Raw genomic sequence first — 22,035 nt, 5'->3', positions numbered from 1 at the left:
AGCAAGCATTAGTCCTGTCACTGGTAAATCGAAAAAAAGTAGACTACACTGCAACACCCTATTTACAGTATATTATTTATATATTTATATTTTATATATATATTTATATATATTTATATCACACTGGCTGTAATTATGACAAGATATATTCATGAGCATCATTAGTGCAAGGCATGAGTAAGACAGACCTGTAAAAAAAAAGTTATTAACCCCATGTACTGTATGAATGTGTGTGTCTGCATGGCTGCATTTGTCTGTATATAAACAATGTATAGTGTGTAGGGGAAGGCTGGGATGGGGAAAAGACACAAATGTGTGATCAACATAAGTGATGGAGTGGTGTAACAGACTATGTGTGTGTGTGTGTGTGTGTGCTTATGTACAATGCTGTTCAGGTCTGAGAGGATCCAGAGGGAATAAGTAAATGTAATGTGTGTGTTTATGTGCAAATATGTGTTCAAACATACACACACATTAATGGGCACGTGTGAGTGAGTCAACGGATGAAATCTGTCACCAGCCAGAACAACCCAGGCCCAGTTTTTTTTTTTTACACACTGACACATAACCGTGTCTAAAGCACTTCCTAATCAAGAGAAGATGGCAAATAATTATAATTCAAAGGTGATTATGAAGCAACCTTAACATATTGCAACTCCCCTACCATCACCTTCGCTTTTTACCATGTGCAAACCCAGCAGCGGTCCTGCAAACTTTACACAATGGAAAATCTGCATTAACTTAATCATCCAAAGGCAGAAACCCAATAACCCCAACATAACCACTAAAGGGTGGTCTACACAAGATCTATGAAAGGACACTGCATCAGAAGATGGGGGTGTTGGTGACACTGATGTGTACCTTGGAGGTCCCAGCACCTTATTGTGGAGAAAGCTGGGTAGAGCGAGAGGGAGGGGTGGGGGGTGGGTCACTGTGCTGCAATGGTCCTTGCAGATGCTCTAATCACATCTAAATACTATGAAACATTGCACAATGCCACTAGGGACAGCTAGAAGCAGGCATGGCCCCAGAATGGAGCCGTAGGGTGGTAGAAGAGAATGTACACTAGTGCTACTAAAGGTTTTGAGGGTAAAAGACGTGGAGAGCAGTGGGCAGGCAGAGGGAATTAGAGAAAGAAAATCTAAAAGGACTACAGGCGACATGTATTAAACTTTCAGATAAAAGAGTCCCAGTTACAAAAGATAGGCAAGAAGCTTCGGGTTCCTCTCTGTCTGCCTCCACTTTCTGCCTTTCCTCTTTCTCTGATTCACAAGAATACCCTCCTCTTATACACTTTTTTTTCCTGTGCTACTGCAGACAAAAGGTAAAACACAGTTTCTGGTTTTTCTATTTTAGGCCATATAAGTATGTGCATCCATAATTTTGACAAAATTATAGAAAACAATAACTAACAAAATTGTCAACAAAATGAACAAAAACAGAAGACTGGTTTTAGAATTGCTGTAGTTAAGTCTTAAGCTATCCCCAAAAGGGGAAGTGATCACTTCCTGTAAATAACTCATATCTACACACTTGGAGGAAGATGATGGAAGGCAGGGCGCAGTAATACTCTCTAATATCGGCCGTCATTAACCATTCAGTCAAACCCGATAGATGTTGATGGCAGAGAATAAGAAAGGATGGTTAAGAGGCTTCACCAGGCAGCAGCAGAACCGCAATGTAGGAAAAGAAGCAGAGCCACATCGAGAGATCAGTGTAATGGCATTGACTTCGCTACTGCAAAATAAAAAAGTGGGCACAGGGCATCTTTTCTTGTTTTGTCGATCAGAGAATTGGAGATAAGCATTGGTAACTGCAGTGGCATTCAGGGCATCTGCCGCATTAGTTACTGCTGTACAGGTTGTTTTGGAGGGACGATGTTCTTCACTTTAGTTACTGCAGCATGGAGCCTTAGCTGGCTGAGCAGCTTCTGTCAGGTCCACTCCCCGGGTCCGCCCGCTGTTGGCTCCTGCGGCCTGAGGCTCACTCTTCGGCAATCTCTTTGCTGAAACACAAAAACGTGCAAAACTAAACAACAACAAAACAGAAACTACAACTTTTCATTTGCAGAGCAGAAGTAACAAATGCAAAAAAAATGTGATCCACAGAGCCTCTCAAACCATCCATCTGATTAGACTTTATACTTCACTGAATTATTCAAATAATTTGAGTTCCAATTACCTTCAAGTGTTACCTCTACAAATACACTGGCAAAACCTATGAATAAAGTATCAATAGTTACTCACCAATAGCCATAAATATCTCATTCACATTCATAGATGTCTTAGCTGACGTCTCCATGAAAAGTAAGCTGTTGTCATCTGCATAGGACTGGGCATCCTGTTAACACAATGCAAACACCATCAATTTTCTATAAATTCTGGCACAGGAGACAGACAATGAGAAATTATATTAAAAATGATCATCTTGGCAATGGATCTAATTACTTGTAATGTATGTTCTGGATGTATACACATTTAACAAAACCAGAGGTATCCTGCACATTTTGTCAAGGCACAGTTTGTTTGGTCTGACCTGGAAGTCCACAGCTCTCTTGCTGGCTAGGTCAGCTTTGTTGCCTGACAGAGCAATGACGATATTAGGGCTAGCTTGTCTCTGCAGCTCCTTCACCCAGTTTTTTGCTCGTGCAAAGGACTCCTGCAAATAGAAGACATTGTGCCATTAGTCAGTACATTCAGCTGTACTTTCACCTGTTGTACGCATCTGGCTGCATCTTGCAAACTGAATACATGCAAAGTACTATCAGAAGTTAGAACAACTTAAAAGTGGAACAATGTCAGGAAAATTGCACGAAGAACTGGGAGGTGGATGAACATGCCTCGTTTGTGATGTCGTAGACCACAATGGCAGCCTGTGCTCCTCTGTAATACATAGGTGCCAAGCTGTGGTAACGCTCCTGACCTGCAGTGTCCCAGATTTCAAACTTCACTGTTGTGTCATCTAGACACACTGTCTGGGTGAGAAAGGCAGCTGAAAGGATGAGATAAAATGAGGTGTGAGTCAGCAGCAGACAATCAATATATACACCAAAAACAATACTGTTTGCAACACCATGTAAGTAAAAATGCTCATTAATATATGAACACAAAACATTATCTATTCCTATTAAGTTAGATAAACTGTAGCTCACATCACAAGAGTCAGTCTTACTTGAACTGGAGAACTGAGTTACTAAGTTACAGTTAAAGTTTATATTTCTTTTAATCTGTATGTTAACAAACTGATAAACCCCGGCCTCTCAATATCCTCCTGAGACCCGGCAATGCATTTTTGTACACTGTAGTGCACATCATATTCAAACCCATTTCTCTCATACTAAACATGTCACCTTATTAAGTCCTGTTGTTCACTACAGAGGACAACTAGCCCTTTCCAATGATATCTTGTGTGGGGGGGTGTGACCTTCCAAACTTTCTGTGCATCTCTTTTAGAAATGGCCGACATCGCAACAAGCAGATTTTATGGGAAAGAGTACAAGTGAGCATGAAATTTACAATTTTAAGTATTTTGAGTCCTATATGTTGATTGTTTATTATAAATAAACATCTCAGCAACACTGAAGTAAATTTTCAGAACTGAATTGTTTACTTTTCATATGAAAAAAAGCAAATTTTACTAATGTACACTGTAGTGGACATCGGGACTCTGTACTTGTGTTTCCGTCACATTTCTTTGGGAACAGCTCATTGACAGAGGCTGAGTAAATTCTTATATTCTTAAATAGTTGAGGGGGATTCAGAAATTGATTTATCAGAGGATAACAGTCCATGGTAAGATAATGACCCTGTAGGAGAGTGTAAAAGTTCAGATGAGGAAGAGCCAGATGAGGGAGATCAAGACAAAGAGCTGACGTGGTGCACCATTGGTTTCTATGGGCCGAAACCAAAACATAGGGTTTTGAGGTTTTAAATCAGTGCAAAATTAATGCCCATGGAAATATACTCCAGAAAACAGGTACCTTGATTTTGTTCTTGACTCTAAATAATGATTAAGCAATGAAAACTGTTCATGGATGGACAACAAGCCTTTTGTTGAGGCATTAATCAAAATAGCATAAGATGCAACCTGTTTGTCTTTTGCTCTAAAACGTCTGAATGGTCAATGAAATATCATCTCTAATGATGAAATCACAAAGATAAATAGTGTAGTTGATGAAAAAGAATGAAAACCCTATAATTGACATTAGTTTTTATAATATATTACTGTATTTTACATGATAATTCTAGTCTTTCCATGTACATTATAAGCATCAAAATATTACACGTTTGAGAACAATATAGTCTTGTTGTACACTACAGTGCACAGGTCATAAAATTAAAATAAAATAAAAATTTCAGATTTTTTTCTTTGCAATTTGTTCTTTACCATCCCAACACTTAATTTATGTAAAAAAAAATCAAAATCAAAAAACTTTTTTTTCCTGGGTCTCAGGAGGATATATAGCTCACCTCCAATTGTGCTCTCCTGGAATTCATGGAACTGGCCCTTGACGAAGCGAAGCACTAAGCTGGACTTTCCAACAGCTGACTCGCCCAGCAGCACCAGCTTAAACTGACAGATCTTGTTCCCTGCATTGGGTCCATTGGGTCTTGTAGCTCCTCCCCGATTGGCCATGACCTAGTCAGATACCCCCAACCTCACTATCAGGACTTCTGCTGCAAGAACCAAAAGAAGATATTTCTGTTTGCTGATAATCACAAAGTAGAAAGCACTATAAAACACTACAGATAATCACATCGCAGAGTACATATAACAAAATATATCTGTAAGAATAAATACGTCCCTCCATTACTTTGTTTTGATATGCTAATGGTAAGTAATTAAACACGGAGGCTCTTGCCTCAGTGATCATCATCAAAACAAACATTAGTCAGCACCTTTGCAACAGTTAGATATGCCCTCATTCTCTATTACTTGTTAATTTAATAGTCTTGTCAGGCTAACAGTGACTGACTGTGCCAATGGTGTCCGCAGAGCATGCAAATTGAAAATAACGCATTTCACATCCACACATGTTTTGCATTCCTCCAGTTTTGCAGAGACCACACTACCATACTCACTACAAACAAGTAGGCATGACATGCCAACAATGCCTTTATGAATGACATTATCAAAGAGGCAGAGAAAGTCAGCCACAACCACATACAGTTAACAGCACGCCAAAGAAGCCTTGTCAAGGACCACAACAGTTGAAGGAGGTTTCACCCTCCCACCCACCCACACATCACATCACATCACTGGAGCCACCTACAAGTTGCGAGAACCCCTGTATGGATACATACCACGCATTGCTTACTAACTTATTTAGGAATGAACTGCTGACTAATTCGTATACAACAGATGGCTGTTGTCAAGAGATAATCACAGCCTGTGTCTGATTTTGCACAAAGACTCTGTCCTGACTGTGCATGTTTTGTTGAATCTTCTTATTCCACACCACCAACATGATGATGACTTTCAATGTGCACCCCACACTCCCTTATCCAGGAGACTACATAACTACATAACATCTTCAGCAAAAAAAACAATAACAACATTTGCTTGTCATACTCATACCTAATGTAATTATGTTCAATGGCTCTGCAAAAAAGCTACCTCTGTGTATCATTAGACACGAATTTCTCATATATGATCTGTTATATTGTGAGGCCATCCACTAAGGATACATAACCCTTTTCTATTGACATATATAACAATGTTCAAATACCTAACTGTCATAACGTGCAGAGGAAAAGACCAAATTTGCGTTCAAGTAACTAGATGTGGTATTATATCAGTCTGTCAAATGTATAACTGAAGCTAATAGCCTCTGTATTACAACAACCTGTTCGTGTTCAAATGTTTCACACCTGTGTGTATCTTTAATCCTTTGGTCGCAATATCAACGACTCTGTTTACCCAATAACAAAGTAAGAAGAGATCAATCTGACAATAACAAACTAAACACTCTCAAATCCGGGGGTTTTGGCATGAGACTGTCCTGGTAAATAAAACGCTTTGAGGCGCAAAGCACATGAAGACGACTGGAGAGGTTGCTTCCAAGGTAGTTAGACACAAATGCTTTACATTTCCCAAACAAATCCATCCTTCAAATGCAGTCGAACAGGAAGAAAACAAATAGACAGTCAGAAATTGCAGCGACAGAGCAGTAACTGCGTTAACTCTTGGCACAGTCTGTCAGCATTAACGCTGCGCACTGCGTGACTGCACTGCTTCCACAATGTGTGTCGTTAGTTTACTGTAAACACACTTGCTGTTGTTGTTAGCTGTAGCTTTATATCTCTTTTGATTTTTTTTTTTTTTTTAGAGGAGGACGCCATTTTCCAAGCTGTTTTTGTTGTCTAGCTTGTTAGCAGTCCCCCCTAACTACTTTATCAACAGCACGTCAGACGACAACAACAAGCACATAGCCAAATAAAAACTAAAGGGGAGTGTGGTGGGTCAACAAGCTAACTAGTCGTTGTCCTGCTACGTGGTGTCATTAAAACTGAAATGCCGTGCTGACTGGATAAGGTTGTTTAATGGGGAGTAGCCAAGCCTCAATTAACAAAACACTAACGCTAGCTTGTGTTAGCAGTGTTAGCATCCCACCCACTGACCTGAGTCCACCCATGTAGCCGCCAGCTAGCACACAGTCACTACTGGCCACTTGCTAATGGCAACACATCGACACGGACGAGAGGGACTTGTGCGACAAAGGGCCGTTTTTTCCCTGCATTATCTTGTCTGCACATATCACCGACATCAAGCAGCTGGAGCCCGCTAGCGACAGGCTGCGCTAGCTCACTTTTTAGTCCCCCGATCATGACAACTGAGCAAAACGTTAGCGCTAGCCAGCCAGCCAGCCAGCCAGTCCTCCAGCTGGAAAAACACACAACTTCTTCACGTCAAAATTCACGGCCAAAGTACCGACTTACCCGAGGAGCCAGGCGATGTTTTGAACTTTTTAAATGCAGCCGCTGTTGTTATTTACACAGGGAGGGGGACCCCGGGGGGAACTGTGGTGAGGTGGTGCTAAGGGGAAACCAAGAAAATTTCAACAATCCCGTCACGTCTCCTCCTTTTCTTTCTTTCTTCTCGCAACTTCCCCTTAGAACCAAGGGGGCAGTTGTCGGTCTGAGAAGTGAAGCTCACTTCCGCGTTCAAAAAACTGCAATCCCCTCGGATTCCTCTGGGGGCTGGTGTCAGAAGGGAGCATTCCCCATAGACCCCCCATGTTAAAATCGCCGACTTTACATCCTCAGTAAACATGTTAAAAGCCTGGTGTCAGAACGTTTTTTCGTCTCAATCGATAGTTTCTACCCCCGCACACACTCTGAGGGGGGTGAATTTTTTTTTAACTCTACCGTTTTACTGTTATAAGGTTAAGACTCTGGCCAATTAGGGCGCGGAAACATTGAGTGACAGGTCCGAGCAGCTCCGTGGACAGCTGCTTCGAGGCCAGTGGGCGGGTTCTCGGCCGGCCAATCCAACATGGCGCTGTACAGGCCGCCATATTTGAGTCACAAAAACGACTCCTCAAAACCAATGGGTGACGTCACGGACGCTACGTCCATTCTTTTTACAGTCTATGCTTAGAACCAAAACACAAACAAGCTCTTCCGCCTGCCGCGCCACGTCACACAGCACGTCTGCGCTGCACAACACCCACAACACAACACCCCGGCTATTAACACAGCTAGGGATGTTTATTAAAATGGTAGCAATGTATGAATTAAATCAGTTGCAAATGCATTTTTAATATTTCTCCAGGGCATGCTTTATTTTTTATTTTTATTTTGTACAACTGTTGTAATATTTGGATTCATGGTTTCTATTGCACCGCGCCTGATTCAAATAATCAATAGATTAGAGGCAAATCTATGAAACTTGTGAAAATATATGGAAAATAATATATATTCTAGAAACAATAAGGATAATCACCTGGGCATTTTGGTTCAGAAAATGTGTTTAATTGCAGCTGTTTGCACCACTGATGTTGTGTCAGCTATGTACAGTATAGATATGGGTACAGTATGTAGAGTTAGAGATATAGCCTTCCTATCCTACATAATCCATCTTGTTGACTATATTTTGTCACAATAGTTAGGCTATATCTGAGAAACTAGGGGGGGGTGGGGGGAGTAAAAAGTAAATAAAAAGTTGTTGACTTAAATGGTAGTGTTGATTAGATATATTTGCAGTAGGTTACAGTATATCAGAGTCAGGTGCCTTCAAAGATCTGCAGCACAATAGAAAGTCAAGAGGCGGCGCTGTTGGGACGATAACAATAAGTGTCGGGGAGGAGAAGAAGAGGAAAGCTCCGCCCAGTCCCCTCGTCTCTTCCGGACATAGACTGTATAAGGCCATAACAGCACGTTTTATTTATTGCAGAGTATATATTTTTATCTCGGGTTGGTGATGTGTCTTTTTTAATAACCGGGGCGCTTTAACAGGTTGTTTATCTACCGGTCGTCGGTTTGTTGTCGCCGCTAAAGGCTCTTTACTGAACAAAGTGAGCAACAGCATCAAGTCATGGAGGAGGGGTTAGTGGAGACAGCAGAGGAGCTGCTGGCCAAGCAGCACCGCAAGGAAAAGAAAGATCTACAAGGTAAATATAGCCTCAGCTGTTTTCATTCGTCCTACCTGTGTTAGTAAAAGGTAGCCTTTGCTCGCAATGTGTCTTCTTCTGTTGTGTTGCATTACATTTTTCTAACTCAGGCCATTTTAGCCACCAGCTCTAGTGTCAGAGCCTATGATGTGACAGGAGGCAGGTGTGAGATCATGGGGATAATTCAGTCATCTCAGTTCTTTTGTTTACGAGCCTAATAGCCAGTGTTAGTTACCATTATTTGGATAGATAACCGAAGGAGTTTAGTTTTTAGGGTCAAAAACCCAGCGTCACAGAGGGTAGGAATCCACTGCACCACACCACAGGTCTGTGTGGGTTGTAACTTTTAATGTATCTATACCGTCCACCTATATGTTCCCCACAAAGACAAAATACCATTTTAACAGTGTTGCCATTATAAGTATACACCCACTTTCTGTTTATAAATTTAGTCTTTCAGAATTTATTCCAGCAGTCTTGCATCATTGCACTATTGTATCCTTGCTTGCAGTTTATTCATGATTGTTGTTCATGGTTGCGTTGCATATTAATGTATGCATCTGTTTTTCATCTGCTGGTATTTACATAGTAGTTATATATTCATACATACATGGCATGCCTGTTTCTGTTTTATTTGTCTCTTTATACCATGTTATATAGTACTTTATTTCATTCATATTCAGAATGCTACAGCCAGAGTTTTAACAAGAACCAAAAGGTGTGAACACAATACTCCAATTTTAGCATCTCTTACTGGCTTACAGTGGAGCAAAGAATTGATTTTAAAATGTTACTTATGGCTTTTAAAGCTCTGAATGGTGCAGCTCCTTCATACATCTCTGACATGCTCACTGAGACACACCAGAAGTAAAGGTCTACTCACTATTCCAAGAATTCATTCAAAACCAGCTCATGGTGCTTTCAGTCATTTTGGTCCTACTCTTTGGAATTCCCTACCACACGAACTCAGGTCTGCTACAACAGTATTTTCTTTTAAAAGCAGACTAAAACATTTCTTTTCTCACAAGCTTTTAGTTTTTAATTGTTTTTTAATTTGCATTACCTTCTTTTATGTCTTTTTGTGCTTGCTTTTGTATGTATTTTAGGTGTATTGCGTAATGTGCTTTGTTTTGTTTTTGTGAAGCACACTGAGTTTGCCCTTGTCGTATGAAATGTGCTATATAAATAAAATTGAATTGAATTGAATGGAGGGAGGTTCAGCAGCAGTTTCCTGAAACATGTAATTTATGGTTGAAAGAAAGACATATCATTTGAATCTCTATTAACCTATAAACTCAATGTAAGGTGCATCAGTATCACCTCACCTTTGATTGTATCCAGGTAGTGCTTCTCGTTCATAAGACTGTTATATTCTGTATAAAGTGTGTGGGGTTGTTTAATTGAAGTATGTTTTCTGTGCTTGTGCTTAATTTTCAGCCAAAATCCAGAGCATGAAAAATGCGGTTCCCAAAAATGACAAGAAAAGGAGGAAACAATTGACAGAGGAGGTTGCCAAGCTGGAAGCTGACCTTTGTCAAAAACATGAGGAGGAAATCCAGCAACTCAAATCCACAGATGACTCAAAGGTAAAAGCATTCTCATGACTGACAAATAACATGGTTATGTATTAAACAAATACAGTTCAGTACCAAGCAGGTATGCACAGAACATGTATTTTTTCAGATTTGTATATCAGAATTCAGGTTTGCATTAAGAATGTTTATTTGATTCATATAAATGTATGACATAAACACAGCTCTGCCCACTTAATTTTTCAAGGTGGAGCAGGTGATAAATGGAGTTGAGACCATTGATATGGGGGATGGAGAACCAGAGGACGCCAAACAGCCACGTGTAACCAAAGCCCAGAAGAGAAGGGTAAGTAGGTCTCTTCTTAAACAGAGCAGTTTTAAGTGCTGTGTGTTTTTGCCCACAGCATTTGATTCAAGCCATCCCAGATACCCAAACAGAGGTTTGGTCTGAATAGAAGTATCTTGTAAAGATGACTAACCTTAATTGCTTGCTCCTGTCAGATCATTGCTTGGATGGGCACATGCATATGCCACAAGTGAAGCTGTCTACCTAAACAATCCTTCTCTTCATTAAATACTATTTAAATGATCCTCTTCAGGAGAAGAAGGCTGCCCAGGAGAAGGAGAGGGAGAGCAGGATAGCAGAGGCCGAGGTGCAGAACCTGCAGGGTGTGAGGCACCAGGAGGGTTTGAAGCTGGCTCAGAAACTTGCCCAGCAACAGCTTCAGATCAAGGAGATCTCCTCTGACGGCCACTGCATGTACCGTGCCATTGAAGATCAGCTGACACAGCGAGCAAAGGTACATATTGTTACGGATGTGTAACCCTTATTTCTCGATCGGTAGCAGACAAGTTATTTTTTTGTCTTCTAATAAACACCACCTACATGGCAGGACATATTAGTCAACTTTGCTCTACTCTTATAGCAGGATGTGCAACTCATACACTGTCACATTTATACTTGTCCCTTCTGCAAACAGTGGCAGGTTGGAGCCAAAAATGCACACTAACAAGTTGTTAACAACCAACTTGAATATCACACCTACACATTGTATAAGCAAAATAATAAAGTACTGCAATTGCACTCAACAAAGTGGTATGCAGTAATCATATGACATACTCACATAATATTGCACCACTTAATATGATGAACTGATAATTAGAATAACTCAAATGCGCACAATGAAGAAGTTCACAGATGTATTATAGCTGTAGATGTGGTTTCAATACCCAGTCGATAATGTGATGAACAATAAGTGTGCGAAATAAATACTAAAATAAAATAAAAATTGGCAACTTTCGATATGGTTTGTACAAAAAGGGTACATGATGTGTTGTTTTTTCTTCTAGCCCGGATTGTCTATGAGTATGAAAGAACTGAGGACCCGCACTGCTGACCACATGAGAAACCATGCTGATGACTTTCTGCCTTTCCTCACCAATGCCAACACTGGTGACATGTACACAACAGGTAACACTGTTATCTTTGCTTTGGTAAAACAACCAAAAATAGAAGCCACACACGCATCCTACATTTAGAAAGTGTTTATGCACTTGCACAGCTTTCAAACAGTCATTTGTGGGTGTATTGGTTTCCAGATGAGTTTGAGAAATACTGCGGTGAAGTGGAGCACACAGCAGCCTGGGGTGGACAGCTGGAAGTGAGTTTTTCAAGTTGTTTCACAGATGCGCTGTGTTGTTACTCCTTGTTCTTTATAGTAATCAGCCTCTTTTTCTAATCTTTCACCCAACAGCTGCAAGCTTTGACAAAGGTCCTCCACTTGCCAATAGAAGTGATCCAGGCTGAATCCCCAACTATAAAAATTGGGGAGGAACATGATGGTGAACCCATCACCCTTGTGTATGTTGTTTATATTTTTACTCATTGTTGTATTGTAAGCTCTCTTAGTTTTATAAATATATACAGCATAATTACATTTTAATGAGACAGTTCAGTCATACTGTGGGAACCAGACAGGGCATTCATGACAATGTTTGCCTACTGCAAGGTTAATCTGTAATCTGTAACTCCCATTATGTAAAATAAGCATTTATGAAGGGCTGTATCAAAGACTTCTCTCATGCAGCATGCTGCTGCCCTCACCAGTTAAGGTCAGTGCTAGTTTGAGTAATTGATATCAAAGACATGGACTGTACTGTACAGTACTGAACTGATATGACAGTTTGGGATCCTCATGTAACTACATTTGAATTTTATGCATCATGGCACTCACACAGAACATGAAAACAGCCATAGACAGAAAAATGTGCATATAAAACTATAATTAAGGCGTTGATATTGGGCTATAAAATTTGTGTAGTTTTGTTGTGTAGATATCTGGACTCAGAATGTATTATCTTATTGTTTGCAGGTACATGCGTCATGCCTATGGACTGGGAGAGCACTACAATTCTGTGGAGCGGCTAAAGGATCAAGCTAATGCAGAGGACAGCTGAGAGACAGCTGAGTCTTGGTTTGACATGAACCAGTTTGTGTAATGCAGAGTGTTCAAACCACTCACACCAAGGGCCCCTGAATACAAACGTATTTGAAAGGGTGTGTCGTGCTAATGAAAAATAACATAGGAAGAAAATTAATGTGTTAACTATTTTACATTGGACACCCTTGGTCTAAACTAGTGACCCCCGGGTTGGGGGGTGGGGATAAAGTGGTGTAAAGGTATTTGTTAAGAAAATCCCAATAGGCAGGAGAGCATAGAAGAGCTGTCGACCACGCATGTCACTCAACCACTGTAAATGTCAACAGTCCCGAGAGGTTATCGAACTTTTGCAGTATTCTAGGAAAGAACTGAGTTGTCGAACCTGTCAACCATATCGATTGTTGTTACATAAACGCATACAATAATCATGAGATTGAGTTGTCTTATCGATTTATTTGTGGCGTTTCTGAGTGGGATATATTCATTTTTATTTTGAAGTGACCTTTTATTCTACATGAGTGGGGAAATGTAGAGACACACACACACACACACACACACACACACTCACACACACCCCAGCCAATAAGTTCTTGAATAATAAATACTGGCTATTGTCTTGTCTGTACAAAAATGCCAGTGCTCTGCTGTCTTGTTCCAGATCTTATTCTACAGGTCCAATGTAAGATTACCATGTTATATTGCCATACTGTAAATACTTTAAATATTGTTCAAGTCCATTAGGTATCTATCATGCCAATCTATAATCTATAATGAAACATTTATTGTTTTTTCCATCATCTTTAAAAGTGCAGGGTAAAACCATGGATGTATATAGATCCATGGGTAAAACAGCTGCTATGCTCTGCTATCACCACTAGATGTCGACATTGCCTGAACATTTGGTTTGTCAGAAAGCATCTTGTCTCCATGGAAACTTGTGAGGGACCAGATTAGTTAGTTTGGTTTATCAAATGGCCGAGTCGGTGGTCAGAGCCTTGTTTGCCAGATCCACGTCTTTACATCTGAGCTCAAAGAAACTAAAAGAAGTCCCCTCGTGTGTTTCCGCCATTAAAACCCTGTCGGTTCTTCACCTGAACAACAACGCCATCTCCGCGCTGCCCGCCGAGCTGCTCTGTCTGCAACACGTGAGTCTCTCCCCGCTCCGCTCACCTGGCTAATTCGCCGTGATGCTGTAACACTTTGTTTCGCACACAGCATGGAGGTTTGCGACTAAATACTTTAACTTTTACAATGTCTGCAAGCTGGAGGAGCTGAATTTGGGAAACAATGCCTTGAAGGAGGTTCCCGCTGTCTTGGGCCATCTGGAGTCCTTGAAGAAACTGTACCTGTTCAGAAACCAAATTACAGCGGTGCCACCTGAGGTGATAGGTAGGCGCTCACTGCTGTGCACTATTAACACCTTGGAAGATTTGTTCAAAAACACAAAGCTAAAATTGTCAAATATTTTTTCTTTTACAGGTGGCTTACAAAACCTTGTTGTGCTCAATCTGAACCACAACCAAATTCAAAGACTTCCACCTGAGATTAAAAGGTAGATTTATGACATAGGCTAATTGATGCTTTATTTTATCTCTACCTATTTATATGTTTGAAGGGCACAAAGAGGGATAAGGTTGTTTTCTGTTTTAAAATCCCCTCAGTTTGCGTAATCTTCAACATCTCAGTGTGCTGGACAATAAACTGGAGGAGATCCCTGCAGAGATCGGTCATCTCACTAAGTTGTCTGAGATAAACTTGACTTCTAACAAGCTGTCAACACTACCTCATCAGCTGTACCAGTGTAAACACCTTACCAAGATCCATGTAGCCAGAAACAAGCTGACCAGCCTACCAGAGGTACGTAACTTCTCAAGAAATACTTCTGACCTCAGCTTGCACCTGTAGTTAGTGAACCTCTTTCTCCAAGTATTTCCTGTCTGTTAATTTTCTCTTTTTGTACTCAACAATGCACAGTCTGAATATTTTACATGTCATACAGGGAGTTAAGGCACTGGTAAAGCTCCAGGTGATGGATGTGGCAGGGAACAAGTTGTCCATGTTCCCTGTTGAGGTACAGTACATAGTATTGTCTCACTGAGACCACCATGTTGTAGATTAGTTGGACCAATCTAGAAATAAACCTTGCTTTCTGCTTTGACCCTGTCTAGTTTCACCTGCTGAGCTTGAAGGAGCTCCATTGCGAAGGCAACAGGTTTGTGCCTTGTGCGCCACAGCCATCAGTACAGGATGCAGACGTGCTTACTTTGAAGGTACTGTCATGGAAACACTCAAAATATCTCAAATCTCAAAGTATTTCTATGTGTTGTGTGTAGAGTAAATGCCTCATTATTCTTGTTTAATCTTTATTTACTAGGAACTGGTTGCAAGATTTGTCCTGTTTGAAGACCAGCACAAGTCCTCTCTGGTCCACAGGACGCTTCCCCACTACCCGTCTCTCACTGCCCTGTTGGCTAACAGCAGCTGTTGTGCACTCTGCTCCAGACCTTTCCTCAACATCTGGCTGGAGTGTGTACACTTTATCAGTCTGAAGAAGGTTAGTTGTGTACTATCATTAAATTGTAATGTAATTGAAACAAATGAAATGTTTATAATCGATATGTATTAATGGCTGTATGAAAACAAATGTGGTTTGTCATTCTTATGTGTGTTGCAGGACATGAAAATGAGGAATTCACTTATTATTCCAGTGCGCGCTCTCCTTTGTTCATACAAGTGCTTTAATACGGATGGACACTCCTATTATGGTGTTGCTACAAGATAAATATACATCTGATGAACAAAAGGTACTATGCACAATCCATTATAATGCTCTCCTAATTTCTAAAGAATAATAGTACACAGATCTATTAATAGACCTCATCAAGACACTGCAGTGATTAGTTGTGCTGAGTTTCCAGCAACATTCATCGGTCTGTCAAACACATCTTAGGTGATATTTTACTCTGTGGTCATTAGGTGGCAGCAAATGAACGTTGTTATTTTTTTTTACATTTAGGGCACTCTTCCACTGCTTAACATAGTCTTCAACTAAATTTGGAACACATTTGTGATATATGCTAATTTCAGCTACTGATAATAGAGTAAGCATGGAAAAATTCCACATCTACCAAAATTACACTGTTTACTCACATGATTTACAGAAAACCTCACATGTATAAAAAAAGACTACACCTGTTCTTTTTCACACTGGTTAGTTAGTGCAGGTATGTAACTGAGAATTCAAGCAGGTTTATATGACTTTAAGGTCGTATGATGATGCAACAATTCCACTTAATGGGAACAGAAGTAATATGTGAACAAACAATGTAGTCAAGTTTATTTCCTACACGTATTTTCACTGTTTTAATCCAAGGGGATCTTTTTCCCATGTCTGTGCTAATCAACCTGCATGAACACCCCATAGCTGCCTCATCTTTATCTCCATCTCCAGCCAGTGGCATCTGTTCCAACCTGCCAGACAAGAGGAAATATATATATAAATATATATGGAGAGAGAGGGAGAGGCAGGGAGAACTTAATTTCTAGCAAATTAATTTCCCATCCACGCCTCCAGAGCTTGCTAGCTCGTTCGCTAGCTGCTGCGGCCGCTGCTGCGTGTGTCTACTGAGTCGGAGCCTCATGCATAATGCATCAGGTTTAATTGCAAACCCAGAAACTAATGACTTTGGACTGGTTAACAGCAGGGGAGCCATACATCTCGAGCAAACTGAATGAAAAATCAGCTCAGAGGAGAGAAAAAAAGGAGCCTAGCCCCTAATTGATGAATAATTGAAGCGGCGAGCTACAGGGCATAATTGTGACATTTTGTTTCAATCAATTTCCAAGTGGTGTGGGCGAAAGTGCACTTAAAGGGAAAAGGCAATGACAATGAATGAGAAAGAAAGAGGGAGATAGAGAGAGAGGCTGGTGATGGAAATGGACATTGGGTCTTCAGTCATTGCAATGACATTTGCTGGGGCAAAAGACCGCACTCATTCAAACACAAAATGACTTTTCTCTCTATCTCCATCTCACTTTGTCGGTTTTCTGTCAAACTCCTGTTATGCCACCATGAGGTCGCTTTTTCATTCTAGTGGATCCATATCGTTTTTTAATATTTTTTTTTGTTCATTTTCACTTTCACTTTTTCACTCTAACAGTCTTTTTCAAAGCTGCTCTACTACAGCACAGGGAGAAAAGCTGCTCTGCTTGTGTGCGTGTACAATGTTTTCAGCAAAGCCTAAATTTGGCTTAGGTAGTTTACTCCAAGTTAGAGTATATAAGGGCAGTGGCCCAGTCAACCAGTGTGGCGGAACTAAGCGCCACACCAGTCTGTCTTGGCCTCACTGCTGTAGACTGGATGAGGCGTCGGGGGTCAGGCAAACAAAGAGCAGCAGGCAGGACCACAGGGGCACATTGCCATTTGAGCTTATGCATTTGTACCACATTGAAACTCTCTCCAAAGACAGATATCATGTAATGCCCTGAGACCTGTCTGTAACATTTAACATTCAGTATTCATCAGCAGGACCAGGCCTCAGTTGAATACATAGACGTGTAATGCAACTTTCGTTCAACAGTGTTTTTACAGCCATAAGCTTATAAAGTATTTCCAACCAAAATTTTTTCCCTCAGTAATCACAGTGGATACCTTATCGGATCTCATATTGCCAATAAAGTGCAGCTCTGGCGTAATATTAATACATGGCACTTCAGAAGAAAATTTTGCGTGGTTACATCACTGCAGATTTTGCTCTCCTGCCTGCGGCAGTGGATAGGAGCTGCATGTTCACAAATCTACATTCAAACTTTTTAAAGACTTAATTGCCATTACTAAGATTACACAGACACTATTTTGTTCTGTGGTACATTTTAACATAAATGATACATAACTTCACTAAATATTCACAACATTTACATAATAACATCACAATGGAGATTCAGAAATCATCTTAAGGGCTATGAGTAAGCAAGGCTGATAAATAGGTCATTTCAATCTACTGGCACCGTACTAATGGGTGAAAGGCCGACAGTACGTGCCTTCTTGCAGGCAGCAGATGTTGGGTCCTGAAGCAGTGGAGCAGCAGCAGCAGCAGCAGCAGCAGCAGCACCACTAGCTCAGTGGCCTCAGGACCTGTCTGTGAGTCGGTCTGGTGTCTGGTGTCTGGTGTCAAGCTTTCCGTGTGTATTCACACATACACACATGGCTCTTTAACACACGGCAGAAACGCAAACACAATCACTTTACCCTCTCTGCACTGATGGCAGATCATCAAGATAATTTTGCCCCCATCACTTTGTTTTCATCCCAGTACACACAGTTGCACCCCCACGTGTGTGCAGAGTAGACACACGTCTTCCATATCACTGAGCTGTCCTTTATGATTGCCATATTCAGAGAGCCCTGTGTTTTTGTACAGAATGTTTCTAAAAAAACCACGCACGGCTTGATTGACATGTATGGAAATGAGGAGGTTGCATCCTCAAAGGAGACACCATACGGATGGGAGCAGCACACTGACGAGAGGCATCTACAAAAGGCGCTTGTAAATTCCTGACATGCCTAGCATATGTTAATGAGCCATTCTCTTGCTCTGATATAATTACTGTGAGGGGATATTGCCTTTGGTGGAAATATCTGTCTCGCATGGCATGGCTACCTCATGGGGGTGAAAAAAGTAAAGAAAGATAAAGTAGCGGGTGCATAAATTCTCATTTACCATGCTTGGAGGTAAAGAGAGTGATGTTGGCAAATTCACTCAGGATGATATATTGGGTAGAAGGCACCTTGGGTTCATTACAAACCTCCTTTGTTAAAGTGCTTTCTGCAGTCTTGTATCGTTTGTTACGGGGTATTTAGTCTGTCTTGTCATTTGGAGCACTTACTTAGGATGTCTTTAGAGGAGCCTATGGCTGCTTGAGCTCACATTGCATCTGGGGGCTAGAAAAGTCAAGTGATACATCGGCTAAAAACAGTATATAGGATGCTGGTTGCTATAGCTTTCATTGTTATGGATATGGTAAAGATGTGTCTGCTTGCTGCTGAAGGTCACATGCAGCCTTGTCTCCATATGTTTGAGTGTGGTGCATATTCTACTCTCTGTATCATTATGTCTGTGTGTTCTCTGTCGAGGCTTAATACCTCATTTGCATTTTCTGTGGTTGTATATAAATCCATCCACACTTTTAAGTTTAATAGTATAATGCTCAAACAAGTATTTCCAGCTGGTTTCAATGACAAGCACTGTGCAGGCTGCTATCTTTACTGCAACACTGTATATTTGATCAGTCTATGAGATAAAAATCAAAGTCGTGATTGCGATCTTCACCTCCGAAGAATGATTTGACACTGGCTCTCTCTCTGATTTCTCCTCTTCTTTCCTCTGGGCAACAGCAGAGGTGCTATTAAAATGAGTGGCATTGATTGCTGAATTAGAAGCCTTGTAACAGGATAGAGAGAAAAACAGCCATTCAGTAGCGAGTGGTAGCCCAGTGTCATAGCCAGGAGTGTGCACCACTCCAATCAGTGGAATCTATTGTTGTGCATCGCTGCCCATGACAGAACTTGGTATCGAGCCACTGGCAGAGTACCAGGGTGTTGTCTGGTTGACGGCTGCACAATCAATTCGGTTGTGATCCTAAAGACTGTGAGCACTAGGGGGCAGTGTGATTCTCTGCTGGCCCTCAAGCAGATGGGGAGAAAGATGCAGTGATGCACAGCACAGTGAGATATGCCTGATGAATCTAAGAGATAGAGCAGCTAATAAAAGCAAGAACAATGAGCTGTTATTGGAATTCAAAGCTTAATTGAAATCTAAGCATCAAATCAGAGCTTTGTAACACACGTGTGACTGTAAAATCTAATATGTGCAACAGAATATGAGAAAAAGGTGAACTCAGTGATGCATATGAATAGAAAAAGAGATGGCAAAGACGCCAGATGTACAAGACAATAACTGCACTATCTCCTCATCAAAACCAATCAACAAATCTGACAAAAGAGCCTCTTTGATATAGTAGGTGAGAAGAACTGATCTAGACATGCAGTCCACCAGACTATAAAAAGAAGGTACAATGCAGAGCCACACAGATGTGCCAATCTAATAACCCAGCTTCCTCCTAATCTTTTCTATTTTTTCACATCACATCACATCACAAAATAATATAAAAAACAGCCTGAATGCAAGCAAGTAAACTGTGTGTCCTTTGAGGTTACAAGGAAGCAATGCCATTACTGAGCCATTCCTCATTAGAGGAGCTGAGACATGAGCGCGGCCATCAGGCCAGCAACCTCTCTCTGGCAGTTCTGGGTCAGCACCAACCACACTGCGAAAACACCATTACCATGCTACATTTGTCGAAGAAATAAGACAAAAACACTGCTGGAACTTCAAAAGAACTAATAAATCTTTAATCTTGAGTGTCTTTGAATCTCTTCGAAAGTTTCCTCGGGTTTGGTAATAACAGGGACTGTGGAGAGGGACGAAGAATCTGTGTTTCTGTTTGTTCGGGAAGACAGTGACTGTTTATTTATATGGGGAACAAAACTGGAGGGAAAAGGAGCTGAAAGAGATGGAGATGCTGCATTACATCTTTTGATGTTACTTCAGATAGTTCACTCAGTAGAGCACCATGTGGTCTTTTACGTGTGTTTTGACAGTGGCATTTTCCAAAAATAGTTCTTTAGGATGTGATATTCATCATTTTATTTGCTATGGTTTTGATATTACACCTTTTTCTATGGTTGAATTTAATTACAAAACAAACATATTCTGAGTCACAAGCATGCGAGTATTTCACACTTATGGATACTTTATTTGATTCATTATTCAAATCAATCTGGCACATGGATGCGGCCTGTCAGATACACGGTGGTGAACCTGCTGAGTCGACCCTGCGAAGTCTTTCAGTTCCGGCTCCGCTCTACTCTATCATAAAAATGTGATTGACGGCACATTATCTCAAAATCTAATCTGAGGTCATGTGATGGCCACTGGAGCATGCCCAGTATAGAGGAGCGGCAGGCGGGTGGAACACCAGGTAGCAGCATCTGGTCTCCGGGTTTTTCTAGAACACACAGTGCCTGTGGCATTGCAGGCTTGGCTGGCCGAACATCTGTCTGCGATGTGCAGGCCGGCTGGATGAGCAGACCCACAACCCCGACCAACCAGCCAAATGAACGTCCTACACACATGCATGTCCTTCAGGAATATGTGGGTTAATGTCTCTGTTATCGCAATCTGACTCCACTCATTCCCGTCTGTAATTTTTCCAAAGCTGCTGTCGTCATTCCCTCTTTGTTCTCTTTAAATAAAAAACACATTTCTCTACAGCTCCATGTTTATTAATGCTTCATTTGTTGTGAAGCAAACATTTTCTTTGCACACTTCACAAAGTAGCTGCTGCCTGCAGTGACAAAACCGAATCCAGAATGCTTTTTCTTTGCAATTTCAATTACAAACGTTGGCTTTGTTGCTACAGTAAGGCTGTATATATACTCAACTAAAGAGGTTACTTTTCTGCTCATCTTTATTTTCTAATCCTTTAGCCAATCCAAGCCTATTTGTCATTTCAAACACACCTGTTTTTGTAAATGCACATGACAAGAATGACCAACTTTTCTTCTTTAATGGTAAATCAACATTCTGACCTGATTGGTGCTAGATGAATGAGTTAAGGGACAACCACGGTGTGTAGGATTCATACTCTGGAGACCATGAATGTCTGAATAGAGTAGCAACCTATTATTGAGATATTTCAGTTTGGACCACAGTGGCTGACAAAATGTGTTGAATACCACAATCATTTTTAATGGCTCTAATTCATCTTTTATATATACAACACATTTAAAATTCATCATCGGTTACAGTGGGATAGATAGAAAAAATAGTTTATTGTTTCTGTGTTCAGACTGACAAGGACCTGCTGTGAATCAAGAGGCAGGAATCGTAACCTTGCCAGGATAATTGAAGAAACTTTGCAGCCACAGTCATGTCAATCAAGCATTCATGTGCTGTCTCCCTGTGAAGAGGGGTAAACATTTCCAAGATAATTAGGAGAGAGTTCATTTTGAGAAAAGGCAATCGTTTGCATGTGGTTTTAATGAATCCAAAACATTCTGTATGGGACATTGCTTTTGTGTAATTAGCATATGTTGAATTTTCTGATTTAAAAAAGAAAAAAAAGGTGTTAATGCCCTTAAGCTGCAATTACTTTTACTGTAACATGGTGACAACCACACAGTTGCATTTCGTAACTTATTGAATGCAAAATGTAGTTTATCATCTTACGGTTGTTACTGTGGCTATGTAACACCAGTAGGAGTGAAAACAACACAAGCACGATAACAACTCAACACTTCACACAGCTCAGACCAACAGAAAAGAGCAGCGTGATGCATTGTGCCCGCTTGCCCCCTTCCAAAACAGCCTTGCCGACAACAGATGGCCAT

General features: G+C 40.8%; 3 protein-coding genes across 3 annotated transcripts; 2 read left to right on the top strand and 1 right to left on the bottom strand.

Moving 5' to 3' along the window:
• Window positions 1-501: 501 nt before the first annotated feature.
• LOC146978771 (ras-related protein Rab-5A) lies at window positions 502-7,117 on the bottom strand. The gene is made up of 6 exons (XM_085791677.1): window positions 6,939-7,117; window positions 4,470-4,676; window positions 2,840-2,991; window positions 2,536-2,658; window positions 2,247-2,340; window positions 502-2,005 (listed from the first exon to the last, which is right to left on the bottom strand). The coding sequence occupies exons 2-6, from the start codon at window positions 4,633-4,635 to the stop codon at window positions 1,890-1,892; spliced, it is 651 nt and encodes a 216-aa protein (XP_085647803.1). The 5' UTR covers window positions 4,636-4,676; window positions 6,939-7,117; the 3' UTR covers window positions 502-1,889.
• Window positions 7,118-8,301: 1,184 nt separating this feature from the next.
• On the top strand, window positions 8,302-13,017 carry otud6b (OTU deubiquitinase 6B). Its single transcript, XM_085791676.1, has 8 exons — window positions 8,302-8,611; window positions 10,049-10,197; window positions 10,391-10,489; window positions 10,743-10,943; window positions 11,494-11,614; window positions 11,743-11,804; window positions 11,898-12,004; window positions 12,516-13,017. The coding sequence occupies exons 1-8, from the start codon at window positions 8,536-8,538 to the stop codon at window positions 12,598-12,600; spliced, it is 900 nt and encodes a 299-aa protein (XP_085647802.1). The 5' UTR covers window positions 8,302-8,535; the 3' UTR covers window positions 12,601-13,017.
• Window positions 13,018-13,518: 501 nt separating this feature from the next.
• lrrc69 (leucine rich repeat containing 69) lies at window positions 13,519-15,395 on the top strand. Its single transcript, XM_085791674.1, has 8 exons — window positions 13,519-13,729; window positions 13,847-13,973; window positions 14,064-14,136; window positions 14,246-14,441; window positions 14,584-14,655; window positions 14,753-14,854; window positions 14,959-15,138; window positions 15,259-15,395. Exons 1-8 carry the CDS (start codon window positions 13,556-13,558, stop codon window positions 15,364-15,366), a joined length of 1,032 nt encoding a protein of 343 aa, XP_085647800.1. The 5' UTR covers window positions 13,519-13,555; the 3' UTR covers window positions 15,367-15,395.
• Window positions 15,396-22,035: the final 6,640 nt, after the last annotated feature.

The sequence above is a fragment of the Trachurus japonicus genome, chromosome 11 (genome assembly GCF_045865225.1).
Source record: "Trachurus japonicus isolate A0001 chromosome 11, Traja_1.0".
NCBI classification, from domain to species: domain Eukaryota; kingdom Metazoa; phylum Chordata; class Actinopteri; order Carangiformes; family Carangidae; genus Trachurus; species Trachurus japonicus.
Note: the sequence above shows the minus strand (reverse complement) of the source record. Positions and strands in the feature narration are given on the sequence as shown.

Bases quoted from the DNA above. Each gene is read 5' to 3' on its own strand.
- LOC146978771 (XM_085791677.1), bottom strand. From the start codon at position 4,635: ATGGCCAATCGGGGAGGAGCTACAAGACCCAATGGACCCAATGCAGGG. The intron at 2,341-2,535 runs GTCAGACCAAAC...TTGTGTTAACAG, and splicing joins AGAGAGCTGTGGACTTCCAG to GATGCCCAGTCCTATGCAGA. The intron at 2,006-2,246 runs GTGAGTAACTAT...TTTGTGTTTCAG, and splicing joins TGAGATATTTATGGCTATTG to CAAAGAGATTGCCGAAGAGT.
- otud6b (XM_085791676.1), top strand. From the start codon at position 8,536: ATGGAGGAGGGGTTAGTGGAGACAGCAGAGGAGCTGCTGGCCAAGCAG. The intron at 11,615-11,742 runs GTAACACTGTTA...ATTGGTTTCCAG, and splicing joins TGGTGACATGTACACAACAG to ATGAGTTTGAGAAATACTGC. The intron at 11,805-11,897 runs GTGAGTTTTTCA...TTCACCCAACAG, and splicing joins CCTGGGGTGGACAGCTGGAA to CTGCAAGCTTTGACAAAGGT.
- lrrc69 (XM_085791674.1), top strand. From the start codon at position 13,556: ATGGCCGAGTCGGTGGTCAGAGCCTTGTTTGCCAGATCCACGTCTTTA. The intron at 13,730-13,846 runs GTGAGTCTCTCC...AATGTCTGCAAG, and splicing joins AGCTGCTCTGTCTGCAACAC to CTGGAGGAGCTGAATTTGGG. The intron at 14,656-14,752 runs GTACAGTACATA...GACCCTGTCTAG, and splicing joins TGTCCATGTTCCCTGTTGAG to TTTCACCTGCTGAGCTTGAA.